This window comes from Chionomys nivalis, chromosome 7, assembly GCF_950005125.1.
Source record: "Chionomys nivalis chromosome 7, mChiNiv1.1, whole genome shotgun sequence".
NCBI classification, from domain to species: Eukaryota; Metazoa; Chordata; class Mammalia; order Rodentia; family Cricetidae; genus Chionomys; species Chionomys nivalis.
The window spans coordinates 25,219,649-25,247,212 of record NC_080092.1 but is presented as its reverse complement, the minus strand read 5'-3'; the positions used below and the strand labels follow the sequence as shown (position 1 = coordinate 25,247,212).

The 27,564-nt window shown below is 38.7% G+C and overlaps 1 protein-coding gene across 2 annotated transcripts in view; it reads right to left on the bottom strand.

The window, feature by feature from the left end:
- Gabrb2 (gamma-aminobutyric acid type A receptor subunit beta2) overlaps window positions 1-14,406 on the bottom strand; it is a 216,372-nt gene extending 201,966 nt beyond the window's left edge. Inside the window, exons 1-4 of one of the 2 annotated variants that reach the window (XM_057776141.1) lie at window positions 14,269-14,406; window positions 12,931-13,153; window positions 12,715-12,806; window positions 11,692-11,759 (exon numbers count right to left, since the gene is read on the bottom strand). In XM_057776141.1, coding sequence (XP_057632124.1) covers window positions 11,692-11,759; window positions 12,715-12,806; window positions 12,931-13,007 — 237 coding nt within the window. In that variant the 5' untranslated portion in view covers window positions 13,008-13,153; window positions 14,269-14,406. Of the gene's footprint in view, window positions 1-11,691; window positions 11,760-12,714; window positions 12,807-12,930; window positions 13,154-13,820; window positions 13,837-14,268 lie in introns of those variants that run through there. The other variant, XM_057776142.1, reaches the window with a different exon arrangement.
- Between the last annotated feature and the right edge of the window lie 13,158 nt (window positions 14,407-27,564).

The following is a 27,564-nucleotide window of genomic DNA, read 5'->3' as shown; positions in this document are numbered from 1 at the left end:
ATTACTTAAATTCAAAAGGGCAAAATCTGGGCATGGAGCCATTGACAGAGGGTGTGGTTCACATAAGCAAGTGCTTTGGGTAAAGTTATGCAGAGGGGAAAAAAGAAAGAGACAAGTCAAAAATCCAGTTCTGGGCTATAAACAGATCCTTACATAGTGCTGATTGCATGTGTCATTTGTTTCACACTAAGCAAGAGTCGGCTAAAGTGCAAAACACAAGACTTCTTTTTCCTAGGTGGTGAAGACATGCTACAGACTCATGGGTAAAAGCCTACTATGGTCATCATTTCCTCAGTCTACTCCACTTTCTTCTCTGCAAATCAATCAATCTCTGAAGTACAACTGCATAAAAACAGCAAGCAAAAGAGAACTGAAGAACAAATACCAAAATGGTGATCAGTACTTTAACCCACAGCTTCCCACAGGACTTTTACTTCCACAGCTGTTCACTAAAAACTCTTGGTAATACTGGAACTTTTGCTTCTGGTGTTGCTTTAAAGTGGCCCATAGTTATTTCATTCAAGATTAATACTTAAAAGAGTTCTTTCTGGAGACACATTTTAATGATAGATCATGCTTACCTAGAAAGCGGGAGACTGGAACTTTGATCATCTGCTCTCTGAGCAAATGAACAAAAGAGGAGAAAATACAAGATTTGAAAAGTCCAACTCTTGAAAACTCAGCATGCTCAGAAAATAATGTCGATGCTTAAAGATTATTTTTGTAATTGACTGAGTGGCTAGGTGCTCAATTGTACAGATCATTGTCAATCTAATTTACCACAGTCTCAAGAAACACGAATAGGAAAACTTTGTTTCAAATAAACAAACCCTGCTCTGTAAGAAGAGTGAAAAACACTCAAAAAATTATTATTTTTTCCATTTCAGGCATTAGAAGCTGCAAGGTAAGAAAATGCAGATATATTCATAAAAAACATCAAATACTTAATTTTCCCTATTGAAGCCCCACTATCCATTGTTTCTGTCAACAAAAAAATATTCAGAAAAAAGTGAGCCGTATTTTCCATGATTATTAACAAGATTTCTATTTTCATGAAAATAGAAAAATTCTAAACTAGTATTGAAATGAGAATAGAGTCAAAATATTACAGCCCTTTAAAAAGTAAAATTCTGTTTGAATATCACATTTGAGTCTGCTACACAATATATTAATGCATAAATACATTAGCATATATGTGTTGTTAAGAGTCAAACAGCCCAGATTTTTAAACCTCAATAGTGGCAGCCTTTATCATCTTGTGACTATAGATATGTTAATTACTCAAAGTTTAGTTTGTGCATCTATAAAATGAGCATCTAATTCTTTCAGTTATTAAGTTAATTGTGCTGTGTAATTTCTCTAAAACAAAATAAATAATTTTTATATAGTATTATTAATCTACGTGTGTGATTCCATGAGCCCCCTTTGAAATTGTATCACTTTCATAAAATAAATATTAGGGGTGGTTTTCATAGAAAATGCATGAACATGAAACTGGCATTGTGGAATGGAGTTTGTAATTTGTGTTTATTGAAAAGATTAAAAGTTCTAAATAACTATCAATAGTGAATTCTTATCAAAATGAGGTGATGAGTCAAAATAATAAAATCTATCCATTAGAAGGTTTAAAATGATAATTTATTGTATATCAATATGAAAACTAAGTATATCTATATATAATATAAAGTTTTTTCTAATACTGTCAGATACAATATAAAATTAATTATGTAATATAGTTACATTTATATATTAATATTTATGAGAAAGACATTTATGAAACAGATATAAGTATCTGAAATACTCAATAGGAGACTAAAATAATAGGATTTATATAAAAATAAGAAAGAGTTCCATTTAAATTTTTAAAGAAAAATCATAGCAGAAAAACTGAGTTTTATTTCTTTATTTGACTATTTAATTATTTCTTTAATTAAAATGGCATTGCTACGGTTTGGATTTAAAATGTCTCCAAAGGTTTACACGTTGAAACTTCAGTCTCTGGTGTAAGATGCTGGCTGGAAGTGAAGCCTTGAAGAAGTGGGGTTTAGAGAGAAGATTGGTCATTAGCAATTTCACCTGCTTAGCACCCATGCGGTGAATAGGCCTCTTTTTCCATGTGGTCTAGCCATGGGCCACTGGGCTACCTCAGGCTTCAGGCATCAGGGCCCAATGACTACGGGGCTACATCCTCTGAAACCATGAGCCGAGATAAATTTTTCGGGCTTCTTTTCAGGGATGTATCATAGCAGTACAACACTGAGTAACATAACTGACAAGTGAAAACACATAGGCAAATATTTTTAAATAGTTTTGATTAATAATTTTGAACAAATTGGGTGTGGAAAAATCACTGATCTTTGAGGTGTTTAACCACCCAGGCCTTATATTTCAAAAATATTTTATTTTTAATTATGTGTACGTATATGGCATGTGTGTCTATGTGGAGGTATGCACATACGAGTGCAAGTGCCAGAGGATGCCAGAGGCATTGGATCCTCTGGGCTTGGAGTTATAGGCATTTGGGGGCTACCTGATAGGTATACTGGGTATTGAAATCAGGTCCTCTGGCAAGACCAGTATACTCTCTTGCTGCAAAAGCTTTCAAAAGCTGTTAGAGAACAGTCAATGGTTTCCCATTTCCTTTGCCAGTGGAAACATCAAATTCACTTCTAATTTCACTTTAAACTAGTGTGTCTAAAAGAATGACATCCCTTGACAAAACCTGCATCTGTAATTCCTGAACACTCTCAGATGCGTGGAGTTCGGCCTCAGACTTACTAAATCAGGTTCGGGGCACAGACTCGGAAGATGTGAATGCTAACACAGAAAAAGTCAAGGGTCCCAGTATGAATTCATCCTCAGCATTTCATTGTGCATTGTGTATTCACGTTCCTGTCTCATCATCCAAAATCTTCTTATCTCTATCTTCCTTTCACTTTCAACTTCTGCAATAAAGATGAATTCTATATTGCAAAGAGAGACTTAAAAATTCTATATTGCAAAAGAGACTTGTAAAATCTACCTCTATAACTACCATAAAACCTAACCAATAACACCCTTTAGTCAACACTTGAATATTTTCCAAAATGCTCTCAATGACAGTCAACAATTTCAGCCCTTAGTGGTTGCACATCTTGGGATAGTTATGCCTGAGGTGAGCATCAGAGGTGCTTGCAAATGCTGGCCTCCCAATCTCTGGTCTTCTCTGGCTTACTCGTGTATCCCTTTTCTAAGATATACATTAATCCACCTTTAAAACTTCATTAATTTAATTGTTGCTGTTGTGTTAGAGAAAATTTATATCTTCTTCAATTGCCTGTGAATTACTTTTTAGCGAAGACCTACTGGCAGGAAAACAGACACTAGGTGCCAACTTACAGAGCAAGGAAATGAGACTTGGCAATAGAAATGCCTATAGCACGTTAACAAAATTGCCAGCTAAAGCCATCAGACAAAACACTTCTCCACATAGATTATGACAACCCATTTATCTCCTTGAATAATATTCAATATGATAGAGTAATATAATATAGTATATATTTGGCAAATAAGATCATGACAAAAAAACATATATTTTTTGGTTATATATTTTTTAAATCTCGTAAACTTTGTTTTCTTCTTTAGTATCAGTTTCAATACATGTATATATCTCCAAAAATGGAGTAGAAAAACTCAGAATGCCATAGCTGTGTAGATATTAGTCAAGCGATTATTGATATTTTAGTAAAGTTCTGTGTTCTGCATATTTTGTATATCATTATTAATGAAGTATAATATTACATTATGTGCTCCTTTATTTTTTAGTGATTCAATTGCCATAATTGTATATGTCTATTAAGTAGATGAAACAGTTTCCTTTTATAATAGCAGTCAATGAATAACAGGTAAGTGATCATGTGTTCATGCTTCCACATCTACAAAATTATAGAAAGATTGCATGAAAACACTAGTTTGCCTTGGTGATAATAATGTTATCCACATCTACAAAATTATAGAAAGATTGCATGAAAACACTAGTTTGCCTTGGTGATAATAATGTTATGCATTCTCATTATTATAATTGTAAAAATGTTTCTGTCCTATTAAATTGAAATGCACTGTATAATACTATAAAATAACTAAGAGCACTTGCAAAATATGAATAAGAACAAGAATTAAAGTGCAATAAACTCTAATTAAATCAATTTAAAAGAACTAACAAGGACGCAGTTTTGTTTTTTGTATTTTAAATCATTTACCCATGGTAGACTTCTGAACATAAATGAGAATGTCCATTAAACACAGAAAAACATCGTGCAGTGAGAATGCTTTTCCTTACTTGCTTGAAGACAAAAGCACACTATTCTTAACATTACTGATTCTACAAGACATTTTTGGTTTTCATAATTTAATGGTTGCCACTTGCATTTAATAAGTAGAAGCAAGAAGTGCTGTTGAATGCCTTATGTTACCCATGACAACCCTCTACAAGAGTACTCACTGACCCCAAATACCAGCAGTTCCAGAGTTCAGATACTTTGAATGAACAAGAAATAAGAATGCATCCTTCCAAAAATTAAACATCCTTCATCCATTTTTTTTCCTCTAATTTGTATTCTTGTAGTAATTCTGTAACTGTGTAATGGATTAGGAGAAAAAAAGACATACATAATGCCTTTCTAAACTATGACATTAAAGAAAGAATATTCCATCTACTTTCTTTACAAAGTAAGTCCTTCCTCAGATCTTTAATTCGCCTCTCAATCAAGTGAAGCTTTGCTAAATATCCAGCAAGAAAACAGCAAATGATATTCTCTGATTGAAAGCTAAAAGAAATAGATTATAAATTGGAATTATTGAATGGAATGGATGTTCAAAACTGCATGAAAAGTCTAAAGATTTCATGCTTGTGATGGAGCTGCATTTAGGCCATATGGGAAAGAGGGAAGGGCACAAAAGGGAAGGAAACAGGGGTCGTGAAAATGGACGAAGAAAAGGAAAGAGTGTGGTCTTTTTACGCCTACCCACAATTTAAAATCATTAAAAGAGGTTAAAGTTTTTGAAAATTAGGCTAGCAACATTGATGAGAATTTTTAATCATAAATTAATAACATTTATGGTCACCTGGATGACATTCCTGAAGCACTAAAATAAAATTAGACATGTCAATGACTGACACTCATTAACAATGAAAGAAGTTAGCCCCATACAGTCAGCTTTCTCAACTGCTTGAGAACTTATTATTCTTTAGTCACTTGGCCATGTTCAGTGTACACTGACTAAAGTGCTTGAGTAAAGAAATCACTTATGATAGACTGGGACGTTTTAAAGATAGGACAAGGAATGGTAGTAACACTCACAAATGGCTGGCTCATTTAATCCGTCCACTGTTTTCTTACACACACACATACACACACACACACACACGTGCGCATCAGAAGAATTAAAACCAAAACAGTATCCTGGTAGTATGAAAATAATCAAAGAATTAGACTTTTCCATGTTAAAAGGACAGTCTAAATGAGATGCTAATGTTGAGATGTGAAGGTGATTATTTGCTGCCTGTGTGACCTTGAATAAGTCCCTCTTCATCTCTGCACTTCAGGTTTCTCTTTCTCATAAATAAGTTGATTGTCATGATCTGCTCTTCTAAGAGGTTTGCTAATGAAATAATGAGAAATAACACAGTGACTGCCTAAGAACTCAGTAAACAGTGGATATAATTATTTTATCATATTAATGAGCTGTTGACGGTGATGACTCTAGTGATTGCCGAACGTTGCACAGGCGGTGGAGGGGGAGGAAGACAGCAGGGAAGAAGAGGATGAAGGTGGAGAGAAGGATCGAAACAAGGTTGAACCGCAGGAAGAGTAATGGGAATGGGAAAGAGAAAAGGTTGAGGAGAAAGAAGGGAAGGAAGCTGATGAGGAAAAAGAGTGGATATGAAGAAGAGTAGAGTGAGGAGGGAGAAGGAAAATGGGAATGGAGGTAGGGAGGAAATGGAGAAGAGCAGGACGAAGAGGAGGACGAAAAAGGAGATGGCTTGCCAGCATTGCGTACAAGAGCTTCTGCCCATAATTTACTTAGAGATAATCTAAACTGTGGCCACTGAGTGTGCATTCATGCTTCATCAGCCTCTCTGTTAGGCCTTACTGGCCCCACCTCCCCTTGCCTAGTCCACAACAGCTATCTCGCCTCCTCTGTCTCACTAGAAAATATATCCTGTGGTACAGAGAACATCAACATCTACAGTCGAGAAATCTTTCAGCTTCTCACTCTATCCTAGATCATTTTTTGACTGTTCCACCTGCTGCCTCCTGAAGGGTATTTCTTCTCTAAAGTACACGTGACTCCTTTTTTCCCCCTTTTTAGCAATTTTCTTCCCCTCAAAAGTGCAGTTGGCCTCCAATTACTAAAACACTTCTGGTTGCGCTTTGTTAATATGCTCTTGTCACCGTGGCTGAGCGACAAATCTCACATCTTCTCTAAACTGATCCTGGTAACACCTGATCCCACTGACCACTTGTTTCTCATTCAAACCCTCATGCGCACCCACCTCTAGGACATTTCCTAAAGGTTCTTAGACCAGTCACTGCTTGGCTACACCTTAGCTTCTGATCAAACTCTTTTCAGAGCCCCTTTGCAATATTCTGCCACTGAAACTGCAGTTCTCACAGACCTCCACTTCTCCCTATTTTCTTCCCCCTTTTCTTTTCACACAGTAATAAGACACACTTACCTGCCACAGTGTTCCAGTCCATCCTCAACCGCTCTTCTTTCTCTGTTATAGGCTCCCATTTTTTTTCCAAACACCTACAAGTTACCACCATTTGAACACTGCATGCACATATAGAAAACTCAGCATTGCTCGCTCTGAGCACACCATCAGCTAATACTTCATCCTTCTAGCATGAACTGCCCTTCTGATGGTCTCTATGGCAAAAAACAATATAGGCAAAATCTTGGAATTCATCTAAATCCTACCACTTCTGATATGTAAGCAAACAGATTTTATACCTCTTCCATTATGCTCATATCTTAATTCACCAATGATTCCTAGCCTTTGTAGTCAGTTTTCATATCTTCCTTAGACCTTAGCCCTTTCTTCACGTCTTTTCACCTCTTACACTTTGCAACAATCTTCTACAGGTTTGAGTCAGACTATATTATTCTGTTAAGACTTTTTCATGAGTCCTTATTGTCTTTGAAAAAATAGCAGCTCTTGAGTAAGACAGTCAGACAGAGAGACAGACAGACACACATGCACACACACATGTGCATACATGCATACTATGTATAATCTGACCATTGTCTATCACTATGTCACCAACTCTTCCCATGTCCCCAGGATCACACCAGCTTTTAAAAGTTACCAGAAAAGTCCCTGATACCATTTCTTTCTCCTTTACCATATTCTCTTCTATTAGTTCCTTTCTAGTTTTACTTTCTGCTTGGAACAGCTATCCACAGATCTCTAACCTCCATTTTGACCTCTATGTAACACATCATCATTCTATATTTCTACAATGTTCTGTCCTCCTTCAAAGTACTTACAACTTGACATTGGGATTTATTCTATGCTGTTGTTTTAAATGGAGCATGTCTTCAAATCAAGCACTATGATTCTATGCTCTATTTCTCCACAGGTACTTTATAGGCTGTAGGCAAGGCAATAATAACAAATTTCTGCCATGATACTGGATTCTTCATTCAATGCTGGCAACTTCACATACTGACAGAGACAATATCATGTGTTTTGATGTGATTCATCAGCATGATAGAAGTGGACAGGTGAACTATGTAGTAAATAAGCCAACTTGACATACCAAATACCAAATGAGCATTAAAATTAAGAAATGACAAAAGCCTCATGGAAGAGAGAGAACTCTAGGCACCTGCTTGCCTGTTAAACAAAGACCTGAAAGAAAGGATAAGACTTGGGCTAATCAAATGTAAAAACCTGAGGCAGAGTTAAAGAGCAATGCACATTCAAATACAAAGTTACATGAGGTCAGGGGTGGGGTGATCTTTGTTACTCTGTCCATAAGGCCTTACACTTTTCTTGCTTATAGTAGCTGCTAAATAACTATTTCTTGAATGGAATTTTAAGCTGTGCAGCTGGCGATACAAGAAACATCTGTATATTTTTAAGGCATTACTTCTCTTCATTTGCCATTCCATAAAAAGGTAATTTTGTGAATGTGTTTACTAGAACTCTTTCCTGAAAAGTGAAATATTGCTTCAGTTGGTTGGCAAATGTGCCATTTCAAATTGAAGAATCTGCCTCAAATGAAGAAAAAAAGCTATTTTGGTCCATAATTCTCAGAGCCAAATTTGAATCGTAAAATGCACTTTTCATCAAAGAATCTTAACAAAAAGATTCCTGCCAATTTAACCAAGACATCTAAAAATATTTCATTCCAGAGCCAAGCTTCCTGCTTAGCAGCATTCTGACTGAGATCATGGTTTCCAAAGATCTTCCACTGGGTAACGGTCACCAGAGTAAAGAACCTGCCAACTGTCACCACTGTCCTAGCAACTCAAAGTTAGACACTGTTTAGAAATTTTAGACTTCCTTCATGTTTTTCTATGTTTCAAAGTTTTCCTGAAACTTTTATGTATTCAACAATTACCATAACAAACAAGCGTAACTAGAGACACATGTACCTTGGAGATGGAAGTCAATTAAACATGCCCTTTTCATCAGTCGGGACGAAACTACACCCTAATGAAATGCATGACTACTGCACAGGTATGTGGGGGAACAACCGAGTGGGTACTGAGTGTCTTGAATGCTTGCCTGATTTTTACTCATTATTAAGTGCACACATGCCATTTTTCTAAATCTGGTAGTTATCTGGGATGGCAGATATCTTGGATAGCAGAAAGGGAATTATTTCTCTTCTTTGACACTTAAGGAAATTAAGACCTTTTAGACTGTGAATAAACTCAGGGTGACTAAGAAATGGAGTTGGAATCGAACACCTTTGATCCAGATTGGGATCTTTCTACCATTGTTATCTGTCAAACAAAATAAAACAAAACAAAGAAATCACATCAGCACAGACCTTTAATCCTTTAGTTCAAATGAGTGAATGGCTTAGGGAATCTCATTCTTCGAAGGCAGATACACCGTAATAAAAGTCACAGCTACTAGAGACTATTTCACAAGCCATATTGAGGAAGAAGTGTGTGTATTAATAATGTGGAGATTTCATTTCAATAAATGATTCTTTAGATACTAAATATACCTGAAACATCTTAACCCTTGTAGGCCTTTATACAGTTTGAAATGAGCATTTGTATTGAGCTACCAATGGGGTCAAATTCATCTGTTGCTTCCAAGATAATAACCTTAATTAGAAACAAGATAATAGCCACATATGTTACAAAAATGTTCTTTGGAGAATTAGTTTTAGGTAGCTGAAATAAATATAAGTTTTTGCACAGCTCAAAGTGTAGCTGGACAGATCCATGAGTGTCAGCATTAAGCTAAGAAAGGAATCTGGCTTGGAATTTTTCACACTTGCTTCAAATCATTAATGCTACAATGTTGTCCCATTTACAAGCTGACATTTATTTTTGCACTTTCAACATCCCATGACTTCTCTGCAACAGTAAATAGCTCAAAGTGATGACACCCTGCCTCAGCTGGATCTATATTTTGACTAGCAGGTCTTGGCATTGTGTCCACCTCTGATATTTCTCCAAAATAGTGTATGCAGGGGGGAAAATGGAAATGAAATTCACGAAGAAAATAAAAGTTTACCACTCTACCCCATGTAAGGATAAAATGCACCCAAGTTCTTACCCAACCTATTGTAGTAACCTGAAGTCATCTGAAGCACATTGCTGCATCTCTTAGATGCTTTTTCTTACTTTTCTATAAAATATCATTTTGTGATATCTTAAAGAAGCAGTTGGTAAAATAATATTTTATTGGAGAAAAGGAACATAAATCAAAATAAAGATAGATGTGATGATTCTGATGCAAGCACACTAAAAAACACAAAACCTTACTTGGTTTCTATATAACTTTCATGATAGTAGTTAGCAATTCAATTTAGAGTCAAGGACCATGGAGGTACCTAGATTAAGACATTTTCTATTTTTTTTGTTGATTTCAAATATGTAAACTAATGGAGGACTTCGCAAATCCCACAAAAGCAAATATTTGCAAATCTGAGAAATAAATTTCTTAAGAAAGACACTCTCTATCCATGTAGGAGAATCTCCTGCTGTGTGTTTCCTAGTCATCTAGCATTGTCTTTCTTCTGTGTTTGTGTACCATACAATAAAAACAACTATTACAATGTGATTTCTGTTATTAGACCACTGCTGAATTAATTGATTATCCCCTTTGAGCTTCTGTAAAATAGTCAAATCTTCAGATCATTATTGCCCAGCATCTATGATTGTTATATGAGTTGCCTCTTTGAATTCTGGGAATGAGGGAACTCCTGTCAAGTTGAGATGGGAGCTAGGCAGGTTAAATCCTAATACCTCAAACTTTTTGAGTTAATTAGTATGTCCTAAATTTCATGTCCCAGTGGCTGGCTTTGAAGTGTTTGTATAAAAGATTACACACTTCATCCCCTTCTTGAATTGTTTGTCCACTTTCAAGACAGGAGGACAGAAGGATGTCATACAATAATCTGAAATGTGCTGTGTGCTAGGAAATCTGAAAAGAATACTGGAATATTACATTAGGGTTCAGCCTATCTAGACAGACGTCCCAAAAGGGAAAAACTGAAGGAGAGAGAGAGAGAGAGAGAGAGAGAGAGAGAGAGAGAGAGAGAGAGAGAGAGAGAGAGAGAGAGATTCACTGGAGAAATGCCCCTGAGTTAAGAGGGGGAATCTGGGACACTTGTCCTTGTCATGCATGTCCGTAGTGCTCCAACATGGGCAGCAGGGGGCGCTCCTGCATGAAGCAAACCCCCCCAAAAGTGCTTCCCTGTTGGAGAACACAGGTTCTTCCTGCACCCCTCTTTCTTTGTGCTTGTTCTTTATCCAAAGAGGTACTGAGTATGACTGCCAATAAGTTGTATGCGATTGGTACACATGATGAATAATATTGCAGCTTCAGTAAGAGAGTACACTTGTTATTAAACTTGCCTTTTGGAAGCAGAATGGTCAGACTTTATTTTATCTCACTGGGACAACAGAAGGGGTTAAAAGAGATGGAGAGCAGTGGGGGTGGGGACGCCGAATGTTATTAAGTATGAAGAGGCTTTCTCTCAAAGCAACAAGTGGGCAGCAGTATTCCAGTAGCAATTAAATAGTCTCTTTGTGTTCAGTTAGTTTTTAAGATAGACGCCCTGGTAAATTTTCTGTCACATTCAAATCCTCCTTTTCCCATGACTGACCCCCAAACCCAAGATTGTCAGTTGACAAACTGAAGCTTCCAAGAAGCTGTCAGAACCATAAATGCTGCTGGGGGCCTCCAGCATATTGCTAGCTTTTACAAGTGAATGTGTGATGTGTTTTACTCAGTCTGTGCTGAGACACAGTGTTGGATCCAAATTGGAAAAAGTGCAAAGAACCAGAATGAGTTGGTCTGTGACTACATATATCATGAATTCCAGGGCAAAATACTGTGTCCCTGGTCCCCATGCTATACATATATCCAAGCATAACACACCCCCAATGGCAGCCCTCTTCCATCCCCAAATGAAGGATTGCAGAGGCATAGCTGTGAACATTAATACTCACCATATTGACTTCAGAGACCATATCAATGCTGGCAATATCAATATTCATTCCTACAGCCACAGGGGGACCTGCAAGCCAAGATGGACAGCCATGTGACTTCTCAGAACTTAGTCATTCATAACAAGAGTTGTCTCTGGGAACCGAAACCCCCTGTCTAAAGTTAATCCTCATGTCCACCACTCTCCTACTTCTTGACCAGAGGAATGGGGGAACATTCTTCTAGGAATATGTACACATGTGCTTATGAGACAGAGATTCCAGCTGTGTGTCCACATGTCGACGTCTCCGCATGTGAATTCAGACACTCACGGCAGCAAAAGAAGGATTTAGCCCCGGGAATTTGTGTAGATTGCATTGAAACCCCCTCCTTTTTATTTTTACCCACACACTTCTGTGTGGAGGCTTTAACTCTTTGACTCCCATGAAGAATCTGAAGTGAAATTCAATTCTCACACTAGCGTCTCTGGGGCTGCAGAGAGCGATGCCCTTTTCCCTCTGCTGTCTCTTGTCTCCGTCCCTCGGACCCCAATCTCTTCTATGTCATTTCCCTTTGAGGACAGGATAGTATCCAGACATGAGTCACTTTAAACCATGGCCAGAACTCTTCCAAAGTAGGTGGGCACAGGGAGTTGAGGCCACCTCTCAGTCAACTGCCTGAACATCCTGTCCTCAAAAATACTCACATTGCGAGACAGCCCTGGGCACACCATTAAGAAAACTTAAAAGGCTTGTATCATAGGAGAGCTCAGACTGGGAACAAAGATTTACCACAGCAAAGGAGATGGAAAACAGTTACCAAGTCTGATTACACGCTAAGGGGGTCATTTTTAAAAGACCTCTCAAGTGCTGGACACTAACAAACTGCCTTAAGTTTGGATCCCTTCTCAGTACGGTAAAATAGGGACACATTCCATACACCACATGCAGCTTCAACTAAGGAGAGGGAAGAGAGCGCACACAAAGCCCAAAAGACAGCTTCGGTTGGAGCCGGACTGTTTCTTATTTGCAAGTCAATCGTATTACCTCCAAAATCGGGTCTCAGACGAATGTCATAGCCTTTCAACAGTCTGTCCACCGTCTCTTTAACCAGCGACATATTGCTAGGGTCATTGACACTAAAGAAAAAAAATGACAATAAACAGGAATGAATAAAGAAGACAGCTCTGCATCTTCAACAGCCCTGCTCACGGAGAGGTATGCAGACAACCCTGACAAGTGAGAAGGGAAAAAGACACTTACCTCTGAGCACAGACAGCGGCGATTATTAAGGGGAACGACCAAATCCCAAAGTAGCCCCTTTTCCGGACTCTCCACATCCCTTTAGTTTTTGATGGGATTGAGGGATTCACTGAAGAGAGGAGATCCAACTTAGTCTGCACAGTGCAGTAATTCTAATGTGGAGCGCATGCGCACGTCGTACCAAAACATCAAAGGGGCAGCGGCTGCCGGGGACCGAGATTTCCTTGTTTAAAAAAAAAAAAAATTAAAGGGAAAAAAGGAAGAAAAACATTTATGTGTGTAATATGTACATGTTTGAATAATATTAAACTGTCACTCCAGAAGTGCAGCCTGAATAAAATCTTTGTTGTTGTTTTTTTTTTTTTTTTTTTTTTTCTTTAAGACAAAAGCAACCAGAGAGTCTGGTAAGTTTCTTTTCTTGCAGGAGGTAGTTTTGCACCTCACGGGTGGTGGGGTTTGTGTGTGTGCGTGTGTGTGTGTGTCCTTAAATATGAGGAATAAAGATTAGGAGGTGTGGGGTGTAAGGGGTGGGGGAGATGGTTGCCTGAGATTCCACTCCGGGTCTAAGCAGGTTGAAAGGGACGAGGAGTTGAACTTTATTTCCTTAAGAATAGCAATCCCCTGCCTGGGACAAGTGGAGGTGGTGAGGGTGGGGGTGGGAGCACTAAGAGTGGGGAGGGGAGCAGTGGGAACCGGAGTCCGAGGAGCCGAAGAGAAACCAATGGGAGGCGTGCTGAGCAAACGTTGGATTTTGAGCGAGGGGGTGGGGAGTGGATTGAGAATATGAAAGAATCAGAAAGGGGGTGAGAAGAAAGGGAAAGGATACAGGAATTCTAAGATACTAGTCTTTCCTGGGAGTCAAGGGGGCAAGCTTTTTCTTCACTACTCACGAGCGATTTCTTTCTCTTCCTCCTGCTCACCCTTTGCTCACCCCTATTCCCCAAGAAGAAAACCTCGGGGTCCTGGTTTCTGGCGTTGTGACGTTCCTGACCCGCTAGCCTGGCTATTTATAGCAGGAGGGGGAGGGGGCGAGGGGAGCAGTCAGGCAAAGGCATCTCTGGGTTTGGGTCTGACTCTGCACTGGGAAATTCTAAGTGAGCAGGGTGAGGTTTGACTGAGGGACACGGGAGGTGGGGGCGTGAGGGACAGAGGGTGACTGGCGCTCCAGCACAGGTGCGGGTCAGGAGGCACCAAGTGCGAGGGCGGTTGGCGGGGTGGGATGCGCTCCTTCAGTCCCCCACGCCTCTCGGACGCACACACACACACACACACACACACACACACACACACACACACACACACACACGATCATGGTCCCCTCCACCCGCCACTCCTTACCTCACCCGCCCGATCTCGCCGCCCACTACTGTAACCCAACGGAGCTGCACCCCTGCCGCTCCACTCTGGCCAGCTGAAACTGCACCTCTGCGTCCAAGCCCAGTGTTTCACCGAAGGCAGTCACAATGAAAGGGCCCGCTAGACGGACCGCCCGAGCCCCAAACGACCTAAGTCCACGCCACCACTTCCCCTCTTTCCTTTCTTATCTCCCTTCCCTACGGACCCAGCCACATTCCCACAGACACCAGACTGAAACTCAGTTCATTTTTTAAAAAAAGCATTTCCTCTGCTCAGGGCGGGGGAAAGAGGGTGCAGAGAACACCGGGACTGGGGTGCCCCGGAGTCGTGTTCCCTAGCTTATCTTGGAGAGAGGGAGGGAACAGGGCAGGTGCTCCAACTACCCATGGCACTCCTTGGTGAATAGGTGGAAGGGCAGAGCTCAACCCTGGGTCCTGGACACCAAAACTCAATTCACATCTACTAATGAGCTTTGTTATTATTTATGCAGAGCGCCTACTATGCACAGAAAGCCATGCTTAGTGCAATAATAGCTCGAAGTTGACACCATGATGTCCCCATTTTACGGGTTTAGAAATTGACACATAGAATCTGAGTAACATGCCCAAGGTCATTCAGGTGAAGGGTGAAAAGCATATTACGCTTTTAAAGTAGTGTTTCTAACCCTCAGACTAGACAGTATCAATTCTTAAGTCCAGGACTTCACCCTCTGCTAGCTCCTTGCTGCCACGCGGGGGACCTCCAAGCGCCCGCGGCGCCTGAGAGACGGAAAGCACACAGAACAAACCCGACTGGTGGTCCAGCAGATCTTTGCTGAGAGCAGGAACCCAGAACCCATAGGGTCCACAGTTGGTATGGAGGTGTAGGTTTCCCTATGAAGACACACTGTGACCAGGTTCTGCTTCACTCCTGACCCACATACTACATGCCCCCGCCCCCCACCGCTCCGGGACAATGAGAGTCGTCCTGGGGCAGCTTAGAGAGGTGATTGCAAGGGAACCATGGGGGAGGGATGGTTGCCAGGAGGAATTTGATAGCTTCTTTAGGATGGAGGACAAACCAGAAAGAAAGCGCTATTTGCTTTCATAGACTGAGGAAGTTTCTAGGTTGCAGACAGGTAAGGAATAGCGCCATAAACACAGTGCAGATGTACTGCATGGCGCTTTGCTAGACTGATGCTTACAGAAGTCCACACAAAGAACACATGCACAACACACACACACACACACCCGGGGTGGGGCAGCAGAAGAATAGCTGATTTCTCTTCCTTATCTTTGCTCTTATAGGAAGACTATTATTCAAGCTAAATATAATGAAGATAGAAAAATATGTTTCAGTAACCAAATAATTCTCAAGGTAGTTAGCAAACAATGTAACCTAATGATGAAGTCCTAGAAAGCTTATTTTCTTAAAAAAACAAACAAACAAACGAAACAACAACAACAAAAAAAAAACCCTCAAATCCAAGCCTTCCCTTAGTTACCTCTCTAGTATATCACCTTCAGGGAGGTTCTCTTCAGAGTTTGGGTTGAAAGAAAGGAGTTAGAAAACAAAATAAATCCCAAGCTACCCTCACATCTGTCCAAAATAATAGTGACTCAATGAATGATTAGACAGGGACATACTAAAGATCTACGAGGGGTAGATCTCAAACACCTAGAAATGACTTTGCAAGACGGTAGCATCTCTAAGCTGTGGTCCCCCTTATTAATCTAATCTAGATGAATCTTAACACTGGTTTCCCCACTGGGTTCCTGAGGAATGATGTAATTGTTGCGGCAGCATTTGTCATGTGACTAGTACATATTGACAATCTTTAATGAATGGACAAGAAAGCAAATAATTTTGAATGGTGCTCATTTTTAAAGATAGAAAGAACACAAATTGAATGCAATTATTATAAATTTGCCTGAAGAGAAGAAAGGAGCAGCCATTAGAAGAAAATCAAAAGAGCATTTTGGGAGATGAGAAAATAAAATGTCAAAAGATGAAAGGAAATGGGGATTTTCTTGTCCTTCACATGGTGGCTGTCATTTATATCTTCTTATCAGTGACTACAGGGAATAATAATAAAAATACATTATTTCTAGTTATATGGTGAAAGATGTGCATACCTAAAACAAATCTTACGGTGGTCCTTCCAGGGTCTTGACTCTGCAAGATTTGCTGGTATTGCTACATAGGAAAATACAAAACTGGGGGTGGGGGAATCACATGCCATCTGAAGTTTGATGGAGTCATGGAGAAGATGATCCAAGATTCAAAATGTAAAGTTTCTGGGCAAAATGTCATCACTCATAAGAGACTATAGTTTTATAGTCATCTTTGAGTATCTACCATTTAAACACAAAGTGACAACAAGCATCAACTTTCTATGACTTCTTTTGTATAATATTAATTCATTGTCATAGACAAATGTTATTTGACAATCATTGACAATAAAATTTTGAAAACAGATACATTCTAGTAGGGCAAATGGCTATCATATAACTAGTTGCAGATTGAATCTGTGATGAAGGAAACAGTCTACATTATTTTGGGAGGTTACTCAGTCTGTGGGTGTAGGTGAAGTTTGTAACTGAGTATGTGATCTATTGCATGAAATTTGAAAGGTAAGCTATCCTTGGGCTGGAATGAAATGGAAAAAGTCTTTCCTGTTGGTTAACTTTCATAGCACTGGAAGTGCCATGTCATCTATGCTATAGGAGATAGGAACTGTATATCTCCCAGCTGTGAACCCTGTGAGCTATAGTGCCAACTTATCAGGCACGAGGTGCTCACTGGGGCAATAAGTTGCACAACTGGTACAGAGTAACCAAAATCTTTAAACTGGATTTGAGGCCCACTTCACAGGAGCGAATTCATACCTGGTACTCTAAACTTGGTTAAAACCCCATTTTCATGGGGTATAATACTCCTTGGGGAACAGCATCATCATTGCTAGCCTATAATAAACTTCTCTTTGCTGTGAATGGCAGTGAATTCAGAGAGTCAGGGCTCCTCCAGATTGCTAGGCTATATGATGGATGAGTGCTCAGCTGTTAATGGGACACTTATACCACAACTTCCAAAATGTAAAGAGGTACTAAAGTAATGTAAAAGCCAAAAGATGTGGAGAAAGCAAAATGCTATCTTCAGGTTATGACACAGCCATTGCAGTCATGATCTCACAGAGGCTGCAGGTGTACTGAGCTGGAACAATACTGGACATGTTAGTAGATACTCCTGAATCTAGTAGGGGCTTATGAAACTCTACCCTACTCTGCTCAACTACTGACAACTAATAGATTCTGTAGCAGGTAAAATCATCACCTTCTGTGTGCACCAAACAGTGAGCCTATCAGGCTCAGTAGATAATGCCAAACCTGTAGCCACATAGATGATCTTGGTAAAAATAAGTGGGTCACAAAATGAAACAGAGAGACGTATTGTATGAATGAGGGGAGAGGACCTGTAAAACGGAGATGTGTGATAGAAGTGGAAGAAAGACAAGAAGGGGGAGTGAGAATAAATAGAATGTACTACATAGGAATAAAATAGTCAGAGAGCAAATTTAATTAATAAGAATGGAGATAAGCTATCCTGATACAGAGTTGAAGAAAGAAGAGTAGGACTAGAGGGTGAGAGGAAGAGTAGCCACTGAAGGGCAATGAAAGTGTTTGGAATATGGATATGTTTGGGAGCAGAAGTGTGGCTGATGAATCATAATCTCACTGGAGAATGACAGGTATGGCTGTAAGGGATGTGTCAGAGCTAGGGGAGAATGAGGATGAGAGCTGCTGCTGCTCTGAATGTAAACAGTGAGGATAACAACAAGCAGATGTCACTACCATCCCAGAGGAAAACTGGCTAGCCTTTCTGATAGCCTTTCTGGAGAATGGCTGATGAGAAAGATTTGGGGTGACTCCTACATGTCTGGTTTGAGCTGTTCAAAGGTCGTTATAGGCAAGAAATGCTGGTTATGATACATTCAGTTTGACCATGTTCAGTACATGTTACAAGCAGAGATACCCAAGGTATTTGGTTCTTTGCACCTTAATGCTTAGAATTGAGGGGTTGAGGGGTAGGCTGAGGTCAGAGTACCACCCATGTCTTGACATTGTATACTTTCCTTTCTTGCTTTTTTTTTAAAAAAAAAATTGAATATATTACCATGTAATCATAACCACATTTTACCGATTTCACTCCTATATTCCTGAACCAGAATAGGGCATTTTAAGAAGTGTCCCCACTCCTTGGTTTTGTGGCTATTCTATTCTAGAACTAACTAATACCCTCAAGACACCAAAGACAACCTGATTGCAAAGGATCATTGACACACGAGCCTAATCCGTGAAGAACGACCAGAGCAGGAAACCTGGATATTCCAGAAGTCACTCTCCTGACCTGTTCCTGATGATTTGGGAGGAAAGTCTCACAGTATTGGGTTACTTGTTTTGTTGACCCATCAAGATATTTGAGTTTATGTTTTTAGAGTGAATAAGAACTGTTAGCTTTGAATATTGATCAGACTTTTAAAAATAGTGTCCAGATAATTAACAATATTCAAGAGTGATGAGACAGTGCTCAGTAATATGTAGACTGAAATTATAGTGTGTAATACATGTGCATATACACCTACACAAACACTCTTATATTAGTTCAGAGCATGCCACAAGACAAACTTTGATCTATAAATAAAATGTTGGCAGTTATATGGCTTCCTGGACAACTGTGACTTGAGAATAAGAAATAATAATAATAATAATAATGCACACACTAGCACAAAAGTCTTTTCAGGTCTGGAAAGATGATACTGTGAAATTATGAAGATGATTCCATCTTCCCAGATTCCCATGATTCATATTCCCAGAGCCCATGTAGAACTGGGTACAGTAGTGTGTATCTGCAATCCCAGTGTTTCTCTAGGGAAATTGGAGGTGGAGATAGGATAAGCCAGTGGACTTGATAGCCTAGCGTGTGTAGCAGCAAAACAACAAAGAGGTGTCCTCTCAAACTGTCTGAAAGGTCAACACCAGCGCTGGAGAGATGGCTCAGTGGTTAAGAGCACTGGCTGCTCTTCCGGGGGTCCTAAGTTCAGTTCCCAGCAACCACATGGGGACTCAAAACTATCTCTAATAGAACCTGATGCCCTCTTCTGTCGTGCAAACATTCATGCAAATATAGTGTTCATACACATAAAATACATAAATTAAAAAAAGGTCAACATCAAATCCTCAGATAGTGTCTGACTTCCATATGTGTGCCCTGACAAATGCACATGCCTGCATTAAATAAAACATAATAATGTATTTACTTATGCACACATGTACACAAACACATGATATACAGTCTAAAAATTATTCTAAATAACCAACACATAAATTCATTTTTGTTTATTTTTGTGCCAATAGGTGTGACTAAATAAGTTTATAAAGTATGGTTCATAATTATGTTGGCTATATAAATACCTCTGATTTATTCTTCTGGCTAACCTTACCTCTCAGGACTTGAAATTCTCCTGAAATATCATAAATTCTATATTAAGCTTATGGTTAAAAAGAATACTTTTTTCTCTATAGAGAAGTAAGTGTGAATTCGATGTTGATTGTGTTCTGTATCTCCTTCAACAAATGATTGATGAACACTGATCATTAGTTAGGGTTAAAAATTTGTACACAGTAAGCTATAAACCACTTAAAAATGTTCAACTAGAAATATATGAGTAAAAATAATAAAATAGGTCATTGTGTCAAACATTATTTCAAATGCTTTTTGTAAGCTAATATATTCAGGGCTAACATTATGCTTTAAGATGTATTTCCCCTTTATCACACTATGAGAAAACAAAATGTCAGTATCTTTAAGGGCACAATTTGTGAGACAAGATTCAAGGGCTAAGGCCTTTCCTGATAGGCGAAATCCTTGCATTCTGAAGCTTTCAACATTTCCCATTGACTAAGTTAATACAACTGAAATACAATCTCGACTCACACAGAAGTCTCTGTACTTTACGAATCAAATGACCAAGAGGCACTGTGGAGGCTTGAGTTATTGGCCATCGTTTGAAGCAGGACACCTTTCGGCACCACTGCAGCACCATCGATCTTCAAGAATACAGAAAGCAAAGTGCACCACCAAGTTGGAAATGAAATTAGCGATGCTTCAAATGGAGGCAAATTGTTCAATGAGGAAATTACCTAGAGTCCAACACTGCAGGGATGCTAATTACGTTCACATAAGTCTCAGCAGCAATAAAGCACTATATCCCCTGCGCTAGAGATGGATGGAATGGAAAGGAAGTTTTGGTTTGTTTGTTGGTTTTTTTTTTTTTTTATTGTCAACTGTTTCTCAAAACCTAAATTTGAGGAATAAATAAAAGCTCCTTGTCAATATATATGTGCAAACAGATGGACATGTGGCAGCAAGAAAGAGCTATGAAGTAATTTCTCACATTCTCTTTTAGGTCTCTAATTAATAAGAAATGCCCAACAATGGCTGATGTGATGTGTAGAATATGAATTTTTCTGGAACAGTGGTCACATGCTCTTCTGGGCTTTCTCGTGTTCCTTTTTCACCACGTGTATTTTCTTAGCCATGATAGCTAATGAACTTGGAGTTTATAAGCCTTTGAGAGTCTACCAAAATATTAGAATTCTAAAAAGAAAGTGTGTATTTTTCATAAAGTAAAAGCTAACAGTACACTGCCAGAGCTAGACTTGGTGGTACATACTTACCGTCAAGCAATCAGGAGACTGATATAGAAAATTTCAAGTTCCAAGCCACCCTGTACTAAAATAGCAATATGCTATCTCAAAAAACCAAATTCAAGCAAAGCTAACCAAAGCAATTCAAAGAATGATAGTGGGTATTGTCGGGCACACCTTTAATCCCAACACTTGGGAGGCAGAGACAGGCTCTCTATGAGTTGGAATCCAGTCTAGTCTACATAAAAGTTTCAGGCTAGCCAGGGTTGCATAGCAAAAACCCGTCTCAAAAAAATCCATATGATGCTGAAATTAGTGACTACTTAGTTAAATGTTTACAACATTTCATACTATATCTTCAATTAATTAGTGTAGAAAATGTGTTATATATAATAATTATATATGTCTTATATATAATAATTTTAGTTAACATAACAATTTTAATTAATATAAAAATATATTTAATATGTTTTCTGGTGTATGTCAAGGGACCTAAAAAAATTAGATGTTAAAAATTTTATACTTATAATGGCTTTGAGGTCCACAGATGTGTTGGGAAAGAAGCTTAGTAGTAGGTCCTTAATGAACAATACAAAATGATTGGTTTGAAACCCAGCCCTGGAAAAGAAAAAGGTCCAGGGATCTCTATCTTCAGACAAATTTCATCTCTTTGTACTTTCATGAGTCTAGAGCCAACTGTGTTTTTATATCCACTCATGTCTCAAGTGTCTTACCAAAGTACCTCTTTCACTAAACACCCTGTGGTTTTCTTCTCACTTTATTAGTCAACAATGTCAGTGAGTTGCCCTTACGTGTGTCAGGTATGCAAAACAATTTGAACCGCACTTGTGGTTCATCACTAATACATTCCAAATTCTTGCTCCCTGGCATGCTTTTTCTACAATGACCACCAACAATTTATTACTCATGTAATTTTCCCAAACATATGTAGGGTGCCACTCAGTGCTGTTAGGGTTGCAAGTAATGAAAAGCAAAATCCAAATATCCATGGTAAGGTAATATTATCATTAAATATAATTTAAAAAGTTAGGGTGTTCTCAAGACCTGGATTTTTTTTTCAAATCTGTTTTGTGAAAGTTGGCATTATTCATAGCCAGGGTCTTGTCTAGCAATAAATACCAGCTGTTCAATGTTGGCAGAGCTGAGATTAACAGCTTTTCAGTTCCTAAATTTGGGATACTAAATATATAGGGATATGTGTGCATGGTTGTACGTAATGCACACATGTAAGAATACCTTGTGGAGACTGAAGGCTGACATTGTTATCTTTTCCTCATACTGCCCACTTTAGAATTATAAAAGTATATAATTACAATTATAATTAGTTTGAGATGGAATGTTTTAGTTAATCTAGAGGTTAACAACTCAGCTCCACTGTCTGTGGAATGAGCATTCAGGGTCTTACACTCTTTGTCTTCTCCGGAGTCGGTGTTACAGAAATGCAAACCCACATCTGGCTTTTACTTGGGTGGTGAAAATCCAAACTCAGGTCTCTAGGTTTGGTAGTATTCTCTTTACCTATTGCACCCTCATCCCAGATCCTAAATAACATTTCAAATGCATAAATTCTATAAAAAATTTTTTGCTCTCTGATCATTTATTTGAAATATATCACATGGAACAATGGACTTGAACAAGAAAAATGTTCCTTCATGTCATGCATGGTGGTGCATACCTTTAAAAGCAGCACTTGGAAGGCAGTGGTAAGAGATCCCCATGAGACTGAGGCCAGCCTCATCTACAGAGTGAGAACTGAAACAGTCAGGGATATATAGTGAGATTTTATCTTGAAAAAAAAAAAAAAACAATATAGTCCACCTTTATCATTTGTCGTCAGAATGCAGTCACTGCTGATGCTAAACGCCCTTTCCCAATACTTTATAGTAGATCTGGATTTTATTGAATTCCCCTCAATGCTATCAGGTAGATTCTAATATTTCCTCTAATGCACCATATTTGTCTGTCAATGTGTTGTGATTAAGCAAAGCCTTTTGGCAAAAAGGAATAGGTTATAGGTGAAGTGTGTAGATGTGAATGTTTTCTTGAACTTGGACATTGTGAGTTAGTTGTGTTAGCGACTGATCTCTTCCATTTGTTCTAGCAGTATCATAGAAACAGGACAACATCATGGTTTTTTTATTTGTTTGTTTTTTTGTTTTTTTTTTTTTGGTTTTTTGAGACAGGGTTTCTCTGTGGTTTTGGAGCCTGTCCTGGAACTAGCTCTTGTAGACCAGGCTGGTCTCGAACTCACAGAGATCCGCCTGCCTCTGCCTCCCAAGTGCTGGGATTAAAGGCGTGTGCCACCACCGCCCAGCTCAATGTCATGTTTTTGTTCTTGGTTCCTGAGAAGATCAATGTAGGCTTATGCTTTGATAAACAGTTAAGAGGAGCTAGTGAAAGCCTTTCTCCTGAGGTGTGTTGTGCATGGGGTGTAAAATAACAGCATTGCTTTTTCTTTCTTTTTTTTTTCTTAAAGGCCAAGTTAATATTAAACAGAAACTCCAACAGTTTCTATCGATTTATAGATATTTAAATACAATTATTCTTATTAGAATTCAGCCATGTGATTAACTGTTGGAGCTAGTGATGCATTCACTGCGGGGAACGAGTACTTAGGGGATCTGACACATTTCAGCACACGTATTGTTCAGAATGTGGGCTGTGGTTCGTTTACCAGATGGTTTTGGACATTTACATGCTCATGTGTTCAAACTGCATCATAGTAAAAACTGAGAAAATTATTTCACCTTTCACTTCTGATTATGTCACCAAGCAAGTCTCAGTTTGATGCTCAGATGCCATCAACATTTCTCTAAGATTTATCTGCTCATTTTATCTGAGAGTACAAATAAAAAACAATGGTCTCCACTACTTTTATTCTTCAAATATAGAGATACTACTTCCTTTATAAACAAAAAAAGTTAATAATCAGTACATTTAGGAATGTAGGTAAAGGAGCAGAGTGGATGATAACTGGACTTGACAAAAACAAAGTAGGTGGTGTGTAAACAACTGAATTGGTGAAGAAATTTGAGCAAGAACTTGCTGTCATTTCTCTAACAGAAGTTCCCATATCTTACAAAAGACTTATTTGTTGCTTTTATTAGTGTATATAAGGGATTTGTCTGCATGTATGTATAATATGTGTGTGTGTCTTGTTCCCATAGAGGCCAGAACAAGGCATCAGTTTCCCTGGAACTGTAATTAGAGACAGTTGTGATCCACCATATCAATGCTGGGACCCAAACCCAGGCCTCTGCAAAAGCAGCAATTGCTTTTAGCATCTGAGCCTCTACAAGAGAAACTCCTGTAGTTAAACTGAAATGAATTTCCAACTCTAGAGTATCTGTGATTACCAAATGTCAGCAGTGTGGGTACTCAATAGACATGAGGTGTTGATGGAGGCCACTTGTTGGTTCCCAGCTGCTCAACCCTGAAATAATCACACAGAAACTGAATTAAATAAATCAATGGTTGGCTCATTAGCTCTAGCTTTTTATTTGCTAACTCTTACATCTTAATTTAACCCATTAAAATTAATCTGTGTTTTGCCACGTGGTTTTGGCTTACCTCCAAGGTTCAGTGTCTGTCTCTGGCAGAGACTCTATGACTTCTTTCTGATTCCACCCTTCTTTTTCCCAGCATTCAGTTTAGTTTTCCCCACTTACCTAAGTTCTGCCCTATCAACAGGCCAAGACAGTTTCTTTACTAACCAATGGTAGTTATAGCAACAAGGGAATCCCACATCAATGAGATACAAGGTGAGCCTGAACATTCTCAAAACAATGACATCTTCCTGAGCCTGAACCCCCAAAAGTCTAGTTCAGCAACTTAATGAATATGCTGAGCTTCAATGTACCTGCGAGTATTCTTCAGAGAACAAAGACAGGAGTTAGTGTCCCTCTAATTTTGGAGCTTAATTGAAGCAACAAGCTGGAGATAGTCACCATAGATGATATAAACAACAAGATATTAATTTCATAAGAAAACCATAAATCAAAGGAAATGTAATTTTTGGTGGATATAAGAAAAAAGATCAGAATTTGTTGGAAACAAATGTAAAAAACTAAACTGAAAATGAACTATTTGAAACTGGACGTTGAAGGATGGCCAAGACATGGTTGCAGTTATTAATGAGTTGTGGGAAAGTCTGGAATACATTTTACATGATTGTAGTATATGCATAAATTGAAGACATAAACAGCTGCAAAGGCAGCTAAGACAGAAAATCTTCCATATCAGGTAAAGATTACAAATTATGTAGCTGGATAGTATGCTCTGAAATTAGTCCTTATAACAATTATTTTTATTTTGATCATGGTTTAAGGAAGCTTTTTTTTTTGTTGTTGTTGTTTTTTTTTGTTTGTTTTTTTGGTTTTTTGTTTTTTCGAGACAGGGTTTCTCTGTGGCTTTGGAGCCTGTCCTGGAACTAGCTCTGTAGACCAGGCTGGCCTTGAACTCACAGAGATCCGCCTGCCTCTGCCTCCTGAGTGCTGGGATTAAAGGCGTGCGCCATCATCGCCCGGCTTAAGGAAGCTTTTTATCCTAACAAGTAATGTATGCTTTTCCAGACAATTCATTTTGCAAGAGAAGCATGCAAAAAGCAAACATAAAGAATGCTAAGCAATAAAGATGAGTCATAATTTAAAGAAAAACAGACCTGAAAAGAATTAACATGGCCCGGAAAACACAGTAATGTTTTACAAACAATAACAGCAACTAACATGCAAAACACTTCTTACGCGGCTATCAGTAGTGTTTCTTATCCATATTTATGGGTCACCCATTTGCAATGTATGACTTGGCCTCTCACAACATTCTAACCTTAGCATAAATTTCACAGACCGATGCATAAAAGCTTAGATCACAGACCCTTTCAAAATCAGAATGGATAACTTGGGAACTGATCAATGGGAAAACACAATCAAAGTACTTTTTAGGCTCTGGATTTAATCTTCAGCACTTCCTAAAATAAAATAAAATTACCGTGGGAAAGCAGCTAAAAATTTATAGGAGGGAACCTGCAAGACTATAACAGATCTGCATCTCACTGCTTATTACTTCATAAGAGCTAGGGGTAAAAGTAGACTTTAAGGAACTTGTCTGCCCCCTCCTTCCTTCCATATGGAAAAAGGGAGTATAAAAGGGATGGGAGAAAATAAACCTCTAAGATACTATCACGACTAAAGTTTAAGTCTTAGGTTTTTCCTTGGAGAAGAGAAAAATATCTAAAACTTAACAAAAAAGTATCTGTCATTTACAACAACTCTTGAAAACAGGAAGTCAAACTCCTGGATTTGGAAAGACCCATCAGCAACCATTGGCATGTTGATGTAATCCCGATGAGTTTTTTTTCCTCGAAAATAGGAACTTGAGATATATATCTCGCACTATTTAGTCTGCATCAACAAAAAGGCTGGCTTTTGTGCTCCCTCCTTTGTTGAGAGCACACGGCAGAAGACAAAGTTCACATTGCCTTCCTGAGCATCCTGCATCTATCATGTGTTGCTAATTAGAGGGTGTGCGAACAAATCACACTGGGAGCCTCTTCATGGAATCAGACTTTGTCTCCTGCTGCAGGACTTCTGCTTCGCTAAACCCCCAGCCTCCTCTACTCGCTTATCATTCACACAGGAATTTTTCTCCCAATGTCCCAGTGAAGGAATTGGACCTAAGAGCAGTGGAAAGTTTGAAATGCATCTCCAGTGGACAGTTTGAAATGCATCTAGGGAAAACAATGATTACCAGAGCTGCTTAAATTCAAAACATAAAGGAGCAGAGCTAGTCAGTGAGTTTTAATGCTAGTTGTATGATTGTGTGGTACCACGGGATGAAGAAGCAAAAACTTCCTATTAACTCTGTTATCTCAGATATAAATGAGAAGGTCAAACTAGATGATCTTTAAGTTCATAGCCAATGGAACTTTCTGTGATATAAACTAGACAATGGAAAACTCCGAATTTCTAGTCAAATCCAGATTCCTCTCATTTTACTATTCCAGATTTTTCAAGCCAGATGGGGATCCCAGCACTGAGAGAAGGAAATAGATATGTAGTATCATCCCTAACCAATAAGCTGGTTGTTAGTGATACCGGCTGGCAAATGGAAAACTAGTTTTCTCCAGTGGAATTTTACAGGGTCTATACTACACCTCAGAGCAGAACTCATGAGCAGAGGTAGTTGGCCAATACAACACAAACTCCATGTTTTTGGGGTGGGGGCTGTTTTCTTTTGACATTTTTTGTCTTATTCTTTGTCGTTGTTACTTTATTTACTGTAAGATTTGTCTTTTGTTTGTGTTTATTCATTTATTTTGAGAGAAAGGCAGAGGGCTAGAGAGACCATAAATAAGCATTGGTAGGGAAGAAGTTTGGGAGGTTCTGAGAGGAGTTTGGAGGAGGAAACATGATCAAAATATGTTATATTAAAACAACTAATTAAAAAGTTAAAGAAAAAATAACAGTTTCAGTTTTGTTGGAGTGCTGCCCTGCACATGAGTTTAGGCATTGTATATGAGTACTTTGGTACAACCTCTTGACACATAAGAAAACAACATTATTCTGGGACTAGT